The sequence below is a fragment of the Podarcis liolepis genome (assembly GCF_965112155.1).
Source record: "Podarcis liolepis genome assembly, chromosome: 3".
In the NCBI taxonomy this organism is placed as follows: domain Eukaryota; kingdom Metazoa; phylum Chordata; class Lepidosauria; order Squamata; family Lacertidae; genus Podarcis; species Podarcis liolepis.
Window position 1 is genome coordinate 125,816,239 of NC_139557.1, and position 16,706 is coordinate 125,832,944.

Sequence of the window (16,706 nt, forward strand, 5' to 3'; positions counted from 1 at the left end):
ATAAACCATAGTTTATCACAGAGGTAACCAAAATGGTGCCCTTCAGATGCTACAGACTGCAACTCCCATCCCTCCTGACCACTGGCCATACCGGCTGAGGCTGATGGGAGCTAGAGGCCAACCTATGTTGATGCCTTCTGGTTTATTGTTACACCTGAACGCAGCCCTGAACTCTCTTGTGCTCTGCCATCCAAGAGAAATGAAACCCAGGAGTGTGGTACCCCTGGATTTTTGCTGTGAGTTGGGAAATGACCAAGGAAATTTCCCAACCCTCACTATGGAGAAGATGAGCAGATCCACCCAGTTCATTTTAATTTTAAAAAAGCAGCTCCCATGGAAAAGAGCACCAGTGGTCAGCCTACCCTACACTGTCCTGCACTTTCTCCCTGGTTGACTGACCAAACCCAAAGAGAACACCTTCATGGTTCCTCGTCATCCTGGGGAAAAATTGACCAGTGGGGTGTCACAGGGTTCTGTCCTGGGCCCGTTGTTGTTCCACGTTTTTTTAAAATAAATGACTTGGATGAAGGAATTGAGCGGATGCTCCTCAAATATGCAGGTGACACCAAACTGGGAAGGGTAGCCAATGCCACAGAAGACAGAATCGGGATTCGAGATAACCTTAACAGATTGGAGAACTGGGCCCAAACTAACAAAATGAAATTCAATAGGGTCAAATGTCAGGCTCTACATTTAGGCAGGAAGAACCCGATGCACATATATAGGATGGGGGAGCCCTGGCTTGCCAGCAGTTTGAGTTTCCTGGAGGGAAAAAAAATTCAAAATTTGTAAGTCTGCACAACAACTTGTTGTTGTTGCTTAGTCGTTTAGTCACGTCCGACTCTTCGTGACCCCCTGGACCAGAGCACGCCAGGCACTCCTGTCTTCCACTGCCTCCCGCAGTTTGGTCAAACTCATGCTGGTCGCTTCGAGAACACTGTCCAGCCATCTCGTCATCTGTTGTCCCCTTCTCCTTGTGCCCTCCACCTTTCGCACAACAACTTACTGACTACTAATATTTTCCCTGCTGCTAAAAGGTCCCAACTAAATGGTGATTTGTCTCCAATTGCACTTAAGGTTCCCAAACTCACTTTCCCCATCCTTTCCCTCCAGAATACTAGCGAGACCAATGCCAGCATCACCGTCATCCTTTGCTGCGGGCAAATGGCAATTGGGGCACGGCAGGATGAGCTCCCGCTTTTTATAGACCAGTTAACACAGGAGCTCCTCTTCCAATTCCAGAACAGCAGGAAGGTATGGCTCTGATTATCACACGGACTCCTGTTGTTTGTTCTCTCAGCTATACCATACTTTTCCGTGTATAAGACAAGGTGTTTTTTATTATTATTAAAAAATGATGTTTAAAAATGAGGGTCATCTTATACACAGATAGTGCATAGGGGGGACATGGGTTTGGTTGCCGCTGCAAGCCGGAGATAGTCAGTGGCTATTGTGCGTGTTATTGGTGGCTGCGGCAAGGGGTGGTGTTGACTGGCTGTCGCTGCAGAAATTGGGAAGGCGATTGGCGGTTTCTGCCGGCGAGGGACAGACAATAGGTGGGTTTTGCGACGTGTGTGAGTGGCAGCATAGGTCCAGCGGGTGAGCAATTTTTGGAATCCCCTCCCCCCAAATAGCTGAACAACTGTGGGTAATCCTCCCTTCCAAAAGCTCAGCAACTCTGGGCAATCCTCCCCCCCATTTTCTTAATTTGGAGTCCCCCCTAATAGGGGGTGTCTTATACACGAAAAAATACAGTATATCCTGCCTTTCTCCTGTCATACGACTCCAGGAGGTGTGCAACCATTTCCCCCGTGGTCACCATCCAGGCACTGAGCAGACCTCCTGAGCTCCGTCAAGGTCCTTGCACCACATGCCTTCAGACTGTGCCCTAGGGCAGGGTCTTTGGCTTCATCCACCAAAGGGTTGTAGACTGGGGTGTATACTGGCTCCACCCTTAGGACCAGATGGGGCATTACAGTGGTACCTTGGTTCTCAAACTTAATCCATTCTGAAACCAAAGCGTTCCAAACCAAGGCACGCTTTCCCATAGAAAGTAATGCAAAATGGATTAATTCTTTCCAGACTTTTTTTAAAGAAACCCTAAAACAGCAATTCAACATGAATTTAACTATCTAACAAGACCATTTCTGGGTTAATTTTTGGATTGGGTTAGTGTTAGGGTAAGGATTAGAATTAAGGTTAGGGTCAGTGTGGCTTTATGTTTCCTTGTGATTTTGATTCAAACTCAATTTTATAAAATCCCTTCTCCTTTCAGAACGAGGATTTGAAGAAGAGCTTTATGAAGGCAGCAACTTTAACAACCAAGGCGCTTGTGCAATCAAATGTGGGACATGTCACCTTCCCCCACAAAGAGGAGCTCACCTTCTGCATCATAGTGAGTAAAAAGAAAAAGAAAAAAAGAGGGGGAATCTCCTGGGGTTTCTTTTCAGAGCGTTTTTTCTTAAAAATAGCTGTGTAGGTCTAGCTCTGGGTTGCATGTTCTGACCATCTGGCCCCAAACCATTTCTGGGTGGTCACGTTCTGCTCCAGCTCAAGTTTCCAAACCCTCTTGAAAGGCAGCCCTACATTGTGGCAACCTCAGCAGGCTGTCACCAGCGCCTAAGTAAAAGAGGCTAGGTTCTCCCAGGAGGAGAGGGCTGTCGATGGCTCCCAGCCATGATTGCTATGTTCTACCTCCACAGAGGAAGGAAGCAATGTTTCTGAATATAGTTGCTGGAAGCCACAGGCGGGGAGAGGGCTCTTGGGCTCATGGTCTGCTCCCTGGTTTCTCACAGACGTCTGGTTGGCCACTGTGAGAATGCTGTGAGGATGCTGGACTAGATAGGCCCTTGGCCTGGTCCAGAAGGCTGATCTTATGCTGTTCTTATGGGGTAGAGCTCTGCCCAGGAGAAAAAGGGATCTTATTCCCAGATCCAGGAAGCCCACTCTTCTCCTCTAGGAGGACCCACTTGCCAATTGCAAAGAAGTTGTCAAGTGGGCTGGATAGAGAGCACACCTCAGGGCTTGGTGTGGTGGTGGCAGGGATGGCGCCTCCAGTTCCCTGACATGCTGTGTGCTTCCCCACCACAGGAGGTTATCAAACAGGAGCCAATGGCATCCATCAGCAACCTGCACGAGGCAATGGAAAACATCATTCGCCTGACGTAAGTACGGCCGGGCACAGTACATATTTCTTCACCAGGTTTATGGACTGCTGGGTGCTGATCCTTTCCTCTCCCCTTCTTTCTCTTCTCAGGGCCTTGAGACCACAGATGGACCCTCTGACCCGCTCTCAGCTGGTACAAAAAACCACGCATAAGGTCTTCCAGTTGCCATCCTTGCAGGTTATGAAGATCAAAGCTGGGAGCTCGGTCAAAGCAACACCGAGCCAGGTGACTGGACCTTCTGCTTTTGGAGGAAAATGGGGTTGCCAGGTTAAAGGATTTGAGGGCAAAGAGTCTGAGCCGTGTAAGCCGCAAAGAATGCTGCCTGAGACACTTGACCCATCACAATGATGTAACAGCCAGAGACTTGGGGTGTATATTTTTGATTTTAATCATGTTTCCATATTTATTACATTTCACCTTTGCTAGAATGCATCCACGTATGATTCCTGCATGCCTGCATTTTGTGACTCTCATGCCTCCCTCCTACGCTGCATTTAATTTTATTTGTTTGCTTGTTTGTTTATATGCTGCCCATCTGACTGGGTTACTCTAGCCACTCTGGGCGGCTTCCAACAAATTAAAACACAGCCAGACATCAAATATTTAAAACTTCCCTATGCAGGGCTGCCTTCAGATGTCTTCAGACGGAAGTATAATGATGTATCTCTCTGACATCTGATAGGAGGGTGTTCCACGGGGTGGGCCCCACCACCAAGGCGGCCCTCTGCCTTGGAACACCCCAAGGAAGTTGAGCCCAGTGTGGAGTCCTGTATCTTTATATCGCATGACCTGTAACCTTACATACATCAAGAAACGTTTGATGTTTATGACTCTTTGTGTGCCGTGCTTGAACCCCTGCATAAGCTTTGTTACAAATTTGGACTAGAAGGCTCCAGAGCATATGGGATTTCCATGGGGGTCTTCAGCTTCTAAGTGCTTTTGCTTCTCTCCTTCCAGGACTGTTATGAAGAAACAGTGTACATCTGGCTCAACATGCTCACCAGCTTGCTGTCAGAGGCCCCCTCTCTGAAGACGCTGCAGGAGATATTAGTGGTAAGGGAGCCCCCAAGGTGTCAGAGCAGGGGGAAGCAGCAGCTCCCATGCCGGAGGACAGACCCTCTTGAAATGATTGCACGGGGGGCATCTGTGGCCAACTCACTGGTTGTGGGTGCTGATGGTCAAGTGGGCCTCTGTTCTGCTAGCAATGCTTGTGCAAGGCACACAAGATATGTCCTCTGCTGATGGCGTATGGGGAAGGGCCGTGGCTCGGGACAGAGCATCTGTCTTGCATGCCCAAGGTCCCCGGTTCAGTCCTCAGCATCTCCAGGTGGGGCTGGGAAAAGGCTCTCTGTCTGAAAGCCCAAAGGGCCAACTGCCAGTCCTCATTACCTGTGGATCAATGGCTGGGCTTGGTCTAAGGATGCTCAGAACAGAAAATGCATAATAAAACAAAAGCAACCCAAGAGCCAATTAATATCTAATTCTACTAATGCTTTTTTTAAATGGCTTCTTTTTTCTGTGTCTTTAGTTGTTCTTCTTTTGTTTGTAAGCTGCCTCGAGTCCCTGTCTGGGAAAGAGGTGGGGTATTATTATTATTATTATTATTAATAATAATAATAATAAACAAATTGCAGCAAACTTTCTCCTTTACAAAACAACCCCTTTTTGCAATTTGTCCCCTCTATGAAGCTTTGTGAATTTGCAAACCTGGATTAAGGGTTGTCCTTCCATGTGATGACGATGATTTCTCTCTCGCAGCACACAAAAGGCTGGATTGACTCCACAAAAATCAGTGAGCGGCAAAGAGCAGTCAAGACCACCAAGGCACTCCTGAAATATGTCTCCGAGCATCTGGACTTTGATGTGAGTGACCAAGGCTTAATGCTGCAATTTCAAATCGTATTGCGTTGGAAAGTTCAGGTGTGAACTAGATGAAAGCTGTATGGCATGGCCATCCCAGGGAAAGGTGCCAGCCAGGGCTATTTTTCTAGAAAAAGAGGTGCCAGGACTCACCATGAACTCACCTCCCTCATTCTCTTATAATGGCAATAGTGCCCACCTGAGAGGTGCCAGTGTTAGCTATTTGCAGTATAGTAGCACTGCAGAGAGCTTGCTGGGGAGACCATGCGTTAAAAAGGGACTCAAAAATAACTTAAACAAGGTTTTAATAACAAAAACAAAAACTCCTAAATACACCAACAACAATCCAGACCCAACCACCAACCCATCCCCCAGGGTAACGGAAGAGCTAGGTGCTGCTCCTTATATACTACACCCAAATGCTGACACACCTTAATCAATACAACTCAGCACCTGCTGTGTTTCACAGCTGTAAAGCTGGGTCTCGTTATCTTGCTCTGGCCCTTGCTCTGGCCCCTGAAAGACATACACAACTGGTGGAACAATGATGAACCTTTACATTTAAAGAAACCATTCAACATTTCCCCTGCGGTTCATCATTGTGGAACAAAATCATAAAGCATATTTTGTACATGTCTTTCATGAGTAACCTTTGGAAGTGCTTTAGTAAAAATGTCCGCAATTTGATTGTCACCTGGAACATATTGAAATACAATCATTTCATCAGCAATTAGTTTCTTTACAAACTGTAAACGTAACCTTAAGACTCTAGTGTGCTGCGTATTGGTCTCTGAACACAGGATAGCAAGTCCGCTCTGGGAATCAAGGTAAACTCTTACTGGTAGTGTTACTTTCATCTGTAGGTCTGCAAATACTTGCAGATACCATTCCACATCATGAGTGGCCTGAACGCATGCACATAATTCACTCTCTGTTGTGGAGAGACAAATAATGGTTTGTGTCTGGGACTTCCATTCAAATGCACAACCGTTATAACAAAACACCATACCAGACACATCCCTGCAATTATTTTGTTCCACTGCATGAGATGCATCGCAGAAAATTTCAAAATCTTTGTCAATACATGATGTAAACTGCAACCTATAATGTTTGGTATGTTTAAGATACACTACCACTCTCTTAAGAGCAGAGAAACATTGCGTAGTGGGCTTTTCCACAAATTTTGCCAGAAAGTGAAAGGCATAAGTTATATCTGGTCTTGAGATTCTTTGAATGAAATTTAGCTTGCCTATAGCAGAACGATACAAAGTTTTGTTAGGAAATGGCTTATCTTCACCTGTAAAGGTGAAACCACACACCATAGGCGTATCCTTCCCATTTGCATTTTCTTAAACCCATTTTGAATCAATAAGTCTCATATCTGGGTTCCAGTAGTAGATAGGTAGCCGTGTTGGTCTGCCATAGTCAAAATAAAAAATTCCTTCCAGTAGCACCTTAAAGACCAACTAAGTTAGTTCTTGGTATGAGCTTTCGTGTGCATGCACACGAAAGCTCATACCAAGAACTAACTTAGTTGGTCTTTAAGGTGCTACTGGAAGGAATTTTTTATTTTTTCTCATATCTGGGGTTTGTGGTAAAAGAGACCAGGTGTTATGCTCTTTTAAAGAAGCTATCTCAGAGTTGATAGCTTTATACCAATTTACAACTTGGTGCTTAGGTAAATTCTGAACATCATTGTAGCTTTTTGGCTCAAAAACCACCTTATTGGCATACACAGTATTTAAATGTTCATCTGCAAAACGTTGTGGCTTCTGTCTCTTTCTATCTGAACGTCTCAGTCCGGAAGGAGAGTCAGACTCCTCAGACTTAATGGGACTAAGTGAACTACTAGTTTCAGGTTGTAAATCATCATTGTCAGACTGAAGAGGTGCCTGTAGGCTAAGCTCACAGTCAGAAAACTCAAGAGAATCTAACCTCCCCTCGGGTGCCCATGACTTTAAATCATCAAACAAATTATCAGATTCAACAGGCTTTTTGTCTTGTTCCATTAATTCAGAAGCACCATTTCCTGCTGCTGCTGCTGCTGCTGCTACTTCCTCTTCTTCCTCAGTGTCATTTATACCGTTAGTATCTTGGAAAACAGCCATTCCAATTTACAGTTTGTATCATGCTTCTGGTAATATGAAATTTGCCACTTGCTGGTATGTAAATTCTGTACGCCCCCTGCTGGTAGCCCATTAATTTCCCCTGAACACTACGCTCACCCAATTTCTGCTTAGCGGGATAATGCATAATTACATCTGAATCCCAAATGCGTAGGTATTTCAGATTAGGGCGTTTTTTAAACAGCTTCTCATAGGGGGTTGTTAGGATATTTCTGTTCCACCTTAAACAGGGAGCAGGCTGTTGTTTGAGTCACAGTCTGCGTACTTCCGGCTCACAGAAAGTTTATGTTTTGTACATAGCTTTTGTTTCTCTCTCTGTGCCTGAACACGCAGGCAAGCAGTCATGTTTTTTCTTTGTTCTGACCAACGCTAAATAAAGTTGTAAATAATGCTCTCCTGAGTGCATCTTTCATTGTGCGAACTCTGCAAAGGTAGTGCACAAGTCCTTGGAATGTGGAAAGCTGTTTCTGAGGCTTGTGTCGCTAATTGACTGATACTGCGTTCCTACGGGAGGTTGATGGATCGTCCGGAGTCGACGTGGGGGCATGATGGCCTTTGTCTCCCTGGCAGTATCCCAACAACAGGTTTCGGGTCCAGATTCACAGCACTTACAGGAGAGTAAGACTGTGAAAGACTGTGAAAGGTATGTGGAGAAAAGTAAGGCTTTTCGTTGCCGCGGCAGAGCCTTTGATGTCCGGCAGGCTAATTTAGCCTGGGAGTCGAGCCAAGCAGGCCTCAAGATTTATGAGCTGCCAAGATAAGGTGTTTTTGAAGGCATAAAGGTTCACGGCTCAAGTAAAAACCTGGAATGGAGTTTTTACAAGCTTCAGATGATGGCACTCAGTGCCCAAAGTTGAATGTCCACAATTATGAGACCTGGGCAATATGCTGTGAGAGCTTGCTGCGACAGTTTGGAGTGTGGCATACTGTGTATGAAGCCCCTCCAGTTCCTCTGACAGATAGATGGAGGGCCCAAGATTCAAGGGCCATAGTCTTATCCGTCTCTCTGGAGGAAATTGTAACACTGGCTGGCAACACGACAGCACGTCAGATGTGGAATGCTTTGAAAGTAGCCCATCTGCCGGTCATCCCAGCCCAGAGTTTGACTGCATCGGAGGTCCTGGCTGTTTCCCAGATCGAGAGTGATTGCAGGGATGCCAAGGGCACCGGTTGCAAGCTGCAGGGGGAGCTAACTGTGACGTCATCCCAGGCAGCGTTCCAGCCTCCAGGGGGAGCCAAGGAGTCGGCAGCTAAGAGCTCTGTTTCTCATGAGAGCCAAGGTCATCCTCACAGATACCGGAAGGCCAGAAGTAAACAGAGACAGAAGCCAGCAGATGGCCCAAAGCAGAAGGGGGGGGGTGGAAAGCCCACGCCGGTGGAAAACAAGGTTTTGTTTGCTGGCACAGCTTCACCAAAGGCTAAAGGCAAGTTTGATGGCCAGGAGCAGGGGGGCAAGCAGCAGAAGCCCAAGCCGGTGGAAGACAAGGTTTTGCTTGCTGGAAAAGCTGCTCCAAAGGCCAAAGCCAGATTTGTTGTAGATTTGGGAGCTACACGGCATTTATCAAAAGATAAGCATCTATTTATCTCCTTCACGCCTCAAGATGGAGAGATCCACCAGGCTGATGGAAAGACGTTGCGAATTGCAGGAGTCGGAAATGTGAGACTGGCAAGTCTGCACACAACCATCAGAGATGTACTTTATGTTCCAGATTCTGCAGACAATTTGCTCAGCATCCCACAGCTGACTGGGCGTGGCTTTGAGATTTCCTTCAAGAGGAGCGTCTGTGTCATCAGGAAAGGCAAAGAGGACATTTTGCATGCAAAGTTTATAGATGGTTTGTTCTGTATAACTTATGATGACAATGGTGCTGCTGTGTCTAATGTTGAATCTTGTTGTGTTGCACAAACTAACAAAGTTCTTCATGCAGGATGTATTCACGAGGCGCACCGAAGATTTGGTCACATGTCTTGGCAGGCGCTGGCCAGGATGCCTGGGTTGGTTCAGGGTTTGAACATCAAGCCCTGTAAGTTTCACATGAAATGTGTATCTTGTGCAGAGAACAAGGTGAAGGTTGCTCCAAAAGGCAAGGAGTCTAGCAGGCAGGCTTCCAAACCCTACCAGCTAGTCCATGCAGACCTGGTTGGTCCACTTGCGCCCTCTTTGAGTGGAGCAAGGTACTTCATGGTTCTAATTTATTCTTTTTCCAGGTACATTCATGTGTTTATGCTCGAGCAGAAATCGCAAGCGTTTCCTAGGTTCGAGGCATTCTGTGCTTGGTTGGAGAATGCTCACAGTAAACGTATCGGCTGTCTCTTTACTGATCGGGGTGGGGAGTTCACTTCTCAGCAGTTTGAAGCTTTCCTGACTGAGAAGGGAATCCAGCATGACCTCTCAACGCCTAGATCGCCATGGATGAATGGACTTGCTGAGCGAGCAAACCAAACTTTGCTTCAAGGCCTAAAAACCTTGTTGCATGATGCCAAGCTCCCTGAGAAGTTTTGGGGGAGGCTTTGAACACGTTCGTTTATTCCTATAACAGGAGACTGTCATCACCTGTTGGTTGTACTCCCTATGAGAAGATGTTTGGTAAAAAAACCTTACGTCAAGCACATGAGAATCTTTGGTTCTGGCATGTGGGTACACACCCCACAGAGCAACAAGCTTGGGAAGCGTGGGGCACATGGTTTGTTCATGGGGTACGAAAAAGGTGCATACAGGGTATGGATGACTGACTCTAAGTCCATTAAGTTCACAAAGAATGTTGAGTACAATCTTAAGTGGGGGGAAAATGTGGGAATTTTCCAGAGTTACCCAGAGGAAGATGAAGATGATGTGAAAAAACAGATAATGTTGAGGTAAAAGAGGAAGCTGAGGATGATGATGATGATCAGAGTTCGGATTCCAGCTCAGTGGGCAGCGCTGCTGCTGATGTCATAGAATCCTAGAGTTGGAATAGACCACAAGGGCCATCGAGTCCAACCCCCTGCCAAGCAGGAAACACCATCAGAGCACTCCTGACATATGGTTGTCAAGCCTCTGCTTAAAGACCTCCAAAGAAGGAGACTCCACCACACTCCTTGGCAGCAAATTCCACTGTCGAACAGCTCTTACTGTTAGGAAGTTCTTCCTAAGGTTTAGGTGGAATCTTCTTTCTTGTAGTCAGCGACAGTGATGACACAGCAGACTACAAGAGCGCAAAGGCCTCAGTCAGACCATCTGATGCATCTGACAATGAACTGGAAGAACCACTGTTCACCATTGGTCACTTTACTCCTAAGAAGGAGGAGATGAGTCAAGAAGACTTGTGTCTAGTACACAGATCTGAAAGGGCCACAAGAGGCAAACCTCCAAAGAGATTTGCTGATGAGTTTGCTAAGACAGCAACTGCTGTTCTTAGTAGCTCAGAGAAGGTGTGGGAACCTTCAAGCTTCAAAGAGGTTCAGGAGTTGACCTCTAAAGATGCTCAGCCTTGGCTTAATGCCATGAAGGCTGAAGTTGATTCCTTGAATAGGAACCAAACTTGGGAGCTGGTACCGGTAGTCCCAGGAATGAGGCTGGTTGGCAGCAAATGGCCAAGACAGACCAGAATGGCAAGGTTGTCAGACACAAAGCCAGATTGGTTGCCAGAGGTTTTTCACAGGTACCAGGACAGGATTACCACAAGACCTATTCACCCACCGTCAAGTATGAGAGCATTCGGCTGATGCTCAAGATTGCTGCAGAGGAGAAACTGCATGTTTCCCATCACAACATTAATACAGCTTTTTTGTATGGGGTTTTGGGGAGGAGCTGTTTATGCTTCCACCTGATGGAATGCAGATACAGAAGGGAATGGTCTGTAAACTGAGGAAATCCTTATATGGTCTCAAGCAGAGTGCCAGATGTTGGAACACAAAACTCACTGAGACATTGCTTTCTCTAGGTTTTCACCAGGGCAAAGCTGATCCATGTGTGTTTGTCAAGGAGGAGGGGCAAAACAAACTGTATTGTTTATGTTTTGTTGATGATCTTCTGATGTTTTGGAAGAATCAGGCTTTGAACCAAAGCACCCTAGCTCAGCTGAAGGAGCACTTTGACATGAAGGATCTTGGTGAGGTATCCAACTATCTTTCTCTGCAGGTGGAAAGGGACCAAGCAGGTAATTTTCTGGTACACCAAACACAGAAAATTGCTGATGTATTAACCAGTTTGAATTTGGTTGATGCAAACCCAGCAGACACACCGATGGTGACAGGTTACCAGGTAGACGGTACTGCTGAAGCGTTTTCTGACACTACAGTGTATAGATGCATTCTAGGCAAGCTGAATTTCATTGCTAGATGTTCAAGGCCTGACATTTGTGGGAATGTTCAGGGGTGCAGGAGAGGATATATTGTGAGATTATATCCTAATCCAATTTGTGCTAACAAGTTCCCAAAATATCAGCAGAGTTTATAGACATTCCCCTTTAAGTTCGCAATGGTAACGGACTTCCGGAGGCGGCGCGAAACGGCAATGGCGGTCCTCTTTACTCTGTGAAGAGGGGCTCCACGGAAAAGGGTCGTCCGCTATGGCAGAGCGGAGACCCGCTAAGAAAAACCACAGGTAGAGTGAGCCTGTGGTCGTGGGACTCGGCGGGCACCAAGAGCGACCTCGGAAACGAAGAAGGGACCCCGTAAGGGGCTCCGGAACGTGGAGGGGGTAGCGGTGCTGTGAGTTCATCGCTCTTTCCGCGGAAGTGAAGCCGCGCGGCTGCTGCTGATGAGCGCTGACCTTTCTTCTTTGAACATTCGATTTGAAACAACATACTCGTGAGTAAGAAACCCGAGACTTTTGAACTTAAATTTGTGAAATTCGGCTGAAAGCGGGAGACGTTAAAAAGGAAGTCCGTCTTCCAGCTCTGCTTAAAGTATTGAGCAAAGAACTACTAAAGCGGAAGCGCTGAAAGGGAGTTTAAAAGAAGTTGGAATATACCTTGCAAATTCGGATTTGATCGTTTAAAAGTCAAAAAAAAGTTAAAACTGCACTATAAGTGGACATAGACTGTGATTTTTCTCTCTTCTTCTTGTGGATTACAAAGTTACGAAACCCAGCTCTCGGGCTGTCTAGATACAAAGAAACATCAGACTGCGGTAACTGTATATAAAAGCATAAAGTTACATTGGGCTACTTTGTAAGTTACAAGCAAGGAACTGTTGCATGCACCATTGTTAAGAACTTTTACTCTCTGCAGTTTAAAGTGAACTTAGAGGGTTCTCCCCCTTGTTTTGGATTTTACCTAACTTTTTATTTGGGAATTTAATGGTGGAAACTTTTTATCCGTCTCCCTAATTTCTGGGGAGCTCCCCCTGCTGGATTGTGGAATTTTTAGTCTCTGAGAACTGCTGGTTGTTTTGGAATTTTTACGTCTGGATGTTTACATTCTGGATTGCTTTTCCCATGGGATTTACAATTTGACCTTGATACTTGGACAGCTGTGGAATGAGTGGTGCAGCAAAAACAAGGGCCGCCAAGAAAGCAAAACAAACTGAACTGTTGCAATCAACTTTGCCTGTGCAGCCACGTAGATCATCTGTCCCAATTGTTACAGGTCTGCAAGAAGGACAACCTAAACAGCCAGCTTTTGGGGATATGGCTGCAGGAGGGCTCGACCCTGTCTCTAAAGAAATATTGGACCAGCTGGCAGCATTAAACAAGAAAGCTGATGAACAAGCGGCTAAATTTGACCAGGTGACAGCCACAATTAATAGACTGACAGATCAAGTCGCTCAAAATACACAGGCAATAGGAAACCTTCAAACAACTACAACAGAAAATCGAAAAATAGCCGAGGAAGCAAATACAAAAGCAGACCAAAATAAAAAGAGGATAGAGGAATTAAGAGGGGAAGTAAGACCACTGAGCAGACAGGTCACTGAACAGCAAGCGTATCTGTCCATGGTGCAATTGAAAAACAGGGAAAGTAATCTCAGGCTTAGAAATATCCCAGAACTAGAGAAAGAAGATTTGATTGGTTTTTTGACAGCAGAAATATCCAAGTTCTGGGGTCTGGCAGAAGAGAAGGACTTTAAAATTGTCACCGCTTTTAGATTGGGAAGAGTGGCCAAGAAGGACAAACCAAGAGATTGCTTGATCATTTTGAGATCTAAGCAAGAAAAAGATAATATACTAGGCCTACATTTTAAAAATTCATTGGTGATTCAGGGAAAGACAGCAGAAATCTTCAGAGATATACCAAAACAGTTGCTGGATTTAAGAACTACATATAAAGACCTTGCAAGTTTATTGAGAAACAACACAATCCCCTACAGGTGGGAATTTCCTCAAGGACTATCTTTCAACTTGAAAGGGAAGAAGGTAAGAATCAGAACAGCTGAGGAGCAAGAAAAGTTCCTAAACGACTACGGGGAGGACCTTCGGAAAGGAATAGCAGGTACTTGGCCACCTCCTCCGCCTGGCGCAAAACCAGATCCACTTCCAGACATAGACGACAAGGGAGACAACCCTATCGGTTGACAAATTGATTCAGGATGTCTCTGCAGCTTTTTAGTTGGAACATTCATGGCGCAAATTCTCCCGAAAAAAGGAAAAAGATTTTTCATATATTGAGGAAAGAACAATTGGACGTTATTTGCCTGCAAGAAACACATGTGACTAGGCTCCATAGGAGAGTGTTAATCAATAAGAGACTAGGCCAAGAGTTTATTTCATCAGATAAGGTAAAAAAAAGAGGAGTAGTGATATATGCAAAGGAGAGCCTAGCACCAAAGTTTGTGTTTAAAGATGAACAAGGAAGAATTTTGGCGATTGAAATACAATCACAAGGAGAAAAATTTTTGATAGTAGGAATATACGCACCAAACGAGGGGAAATCGGAATTTTATAAAAAGCTGCACGAGATAATGCTGGACCATATTGACTATACTAACATCATTTTGATGGGAGACATGAATGGGGTTGTCTCCACTTACATGGATAAGTCACAAAATCAAAACCCGACTAAAGATGGCAGACTACCTAAGACTTTCTTTGAATTAACAGACAATATGGACTTGATTGATATTTGGAGGACGAAGAACCCACTAGGTAAAGAGGGGACATTCTTTTCTGAGGCCCACCTATCTTGGACAAGAATCGACCAAATCTGGATAACTAGAGGACTGGCACCTAAGACTAAAAAAATAGAGATCTGCCCCAAAACCTGCTCCGACCATAACGCCTTGAAAATGGACTTGAGACTTACACCAGCTGGATCCTTCAGATGGAGAATGAATGACACCTTGTTTAGAGATCAGGAGATTGTGAAGAAGGCCCAAAAAACGTTGAAGGACTATTTTGAAATAAATCTGAACACTTCGGTGGAAAAGAAAATGATCTGGGACGCGAGTAAAGCTGTTATGAGAGGGTTCCTGATACAACAGAATACTATCAAGAAAAAACTCTGGAATGGTAAAAAGGACAAGATTTTGGAGAAGATAAGGGACGGAGAGAAAAAGTTGAGACTTAATCCAAAATCAAAAGAAGTTTTAAGAGAAATAAAATTCCATCAAGCACAATATGCGAAATTGATAAATCAAGAAGTTGAATGGAAAATTAAACAGATGAAACAAAGATAATTCGAATTGGCAAATAAATGTGGGAAGCTGCTGGCATGGCAGCTGAAAAAGAGACAAAAATTGAACTTTGTTACCAATCTGGAGGTTGAAGGAGAATGTATTCAGAAACCAGAAGAAATCAGAAAGTGTTTCCAGAGATACTTCAAAAAATTGTTTACTCAAGGACCTCAAGCAGAGACCGAGATAAACCAATTTCTAAAAAGTCATGGCCTGCAAAAATTATCTCAAGATAAACAAACAGCCCTGAATTACAAAATAACACAACAGGAAATTGAAAGTGCCATTCAGAATATGCAATTAGGCAAATCCCCAGGCCCAGATGGACTTACCTCCAAATATTATAAGACATTGAAGGAATATCTGGCCCAGCCGCTAATGGAGGTATGTAACCAAATTATGGAAGGGAAGGGAGCACCAGAATCGTGGAAAGAAGCCTTCATCACTTTGATACCAAAATTGGAATCTGAAAAGACCCAACTCAAGAACTACCGTCCCATCTCACTCCTAAACGTGGATTACAAAATTTTTGCTGATATTCTGGCAAGTAGATTTAAAAAAGTTTTAAATGAAGTAATTCATAAAGACCAAGCAGGCTTTCTCCCTGGTAGGCATTTGTCTGACAACACCAGGAATATTATTGATGTTTTGGAGCTACTGCAGACAAATTTGAACACGAAAGCAGTTTTGATTTTTATAGACGCCGAGAAGGCCTTCAATAATATATCTTGGAAATTCATGAAGAAAAATTTGGAAGGGATGGGAGTGGGAAGGGCGTTCCAAAATGGTATTGAAGCAATCTATTCAGAACAAAAAGCTAAACTGATAGTAAACAATGTGGTGACAGAGGAGTTCAAAATCGAAAAAGGGACACGACAGGGGTGCCCCTTATCACCCTTGTTATTTATTTCTGTCCTGGAGGTGTTGCTGAACTTGATTAGGAAGGATCAGCGGGTGGAAGGAATACAGGTCGGAGGAAAACAATATAAACTGAAAGCTTTTGCAGATGATTTGGTTTTAACACTACAGGAGCCAGAACCTAGTACAAAAAGAGCTTTAGAATTAATCTATGAGTTTGGTCGGGTGGCGGGATTCAAGTTGAATAAACAAAAAACTAAGGTTTTGGCAAAAAACTTGACATCTTCAGAAATAGATGGGTTCCAGAAGGAAACGGAATTAAATGTGGTTAAAAAAGTGAAGTACCTGGGGGCCAATCTGACTGGGAAAAATTTGAATTTGTTTAAAGATAATTATGAAAAATGTTGGTCTGAAATCAAAAAGGACTTAGAAACTTGGTCAAGATTGAAACTTTCCTTGTTGGGAAGAATTGCAGCTGTTAAGATGAATGTATTGCCAAGGATGTTGTTTTTGTTCCAAACCCTGCAGATCGTGGACAGAGTGGAATGTTTTGGAAAGTGGCAGAAGGACATCATGAAGTTTGTCTGGCAGGGCAAAAAGCCCCGGATAAAATTTAAAATACTAACAGACGCAAAAGAAAGAGGGGGATTTGCCCTGCCGGACTTAAGGTTATACTATGAAGCTGCATCCTTCTGCTGGATGAAGGATTGGTTCTTGTTAGAAAACACTGATGTCCTAGATCTGGAAGGGTTTAACAACGCTTTTGGGTGGCATGCATATTTGTGGTACGACAAGGTAAAGTTCCATAAATTGTTTAAAAACCATATTGTCAGGAAAGCTTTATTCATTGTCTGGACCAAATACAAGGACTTACTTGAAAATAAGACCCCGAGGTGGTTATCACCAATGGAGGCTAAGGCCACAAAAATACTCAATATGGAGGGTGGCTGGGCAAAATACTGTGAGATAATAGAAAGAGTTGGAGATAATTGGAGGTTGCAGAGTTTTGAAAAATTGAAAGGCAAGGTGCGAGACTGGTTCCACTATGCCCAAATTCAAGAGATTTTTAAAAAGGACAAAAAAATTGGTTTCCAGGTGGAAA

The 16,706-nt window shown here is 44.4% G+C and overlaps 1 protein-coding gene across 1 annotated transcript in view; it reads left to right on the forward strand.

Moving 5' to 3' along the window:
- LOC310702617 (maestro heat-like repeat family member 5) overlaps positions 1-16,706 on the forward strand; it is a 41,816-nt gene that overhangs the window by 13,654 nt on the left and 11,456 nt on the right. The window contains exons 6-9 of the mRNA XM_083494474.1: positions 1,114-1,254; positions 2,276-2,395; positions 4,125-4,220; positions 4,926-5,030. Coding sequence (XP_083350600.1) covers positions 1,114-1,254; positions 2,276-2,395; positions 4,125-4,220; positions 4,926-5,030 — 462 coding nt within the window. The remainder of the gene's footprint in view (positions 1-1,113; positions 1,255-2,275; positions 2,396-4,124; positions 4,221-4,925; positions 5,031-16,706) is intronic.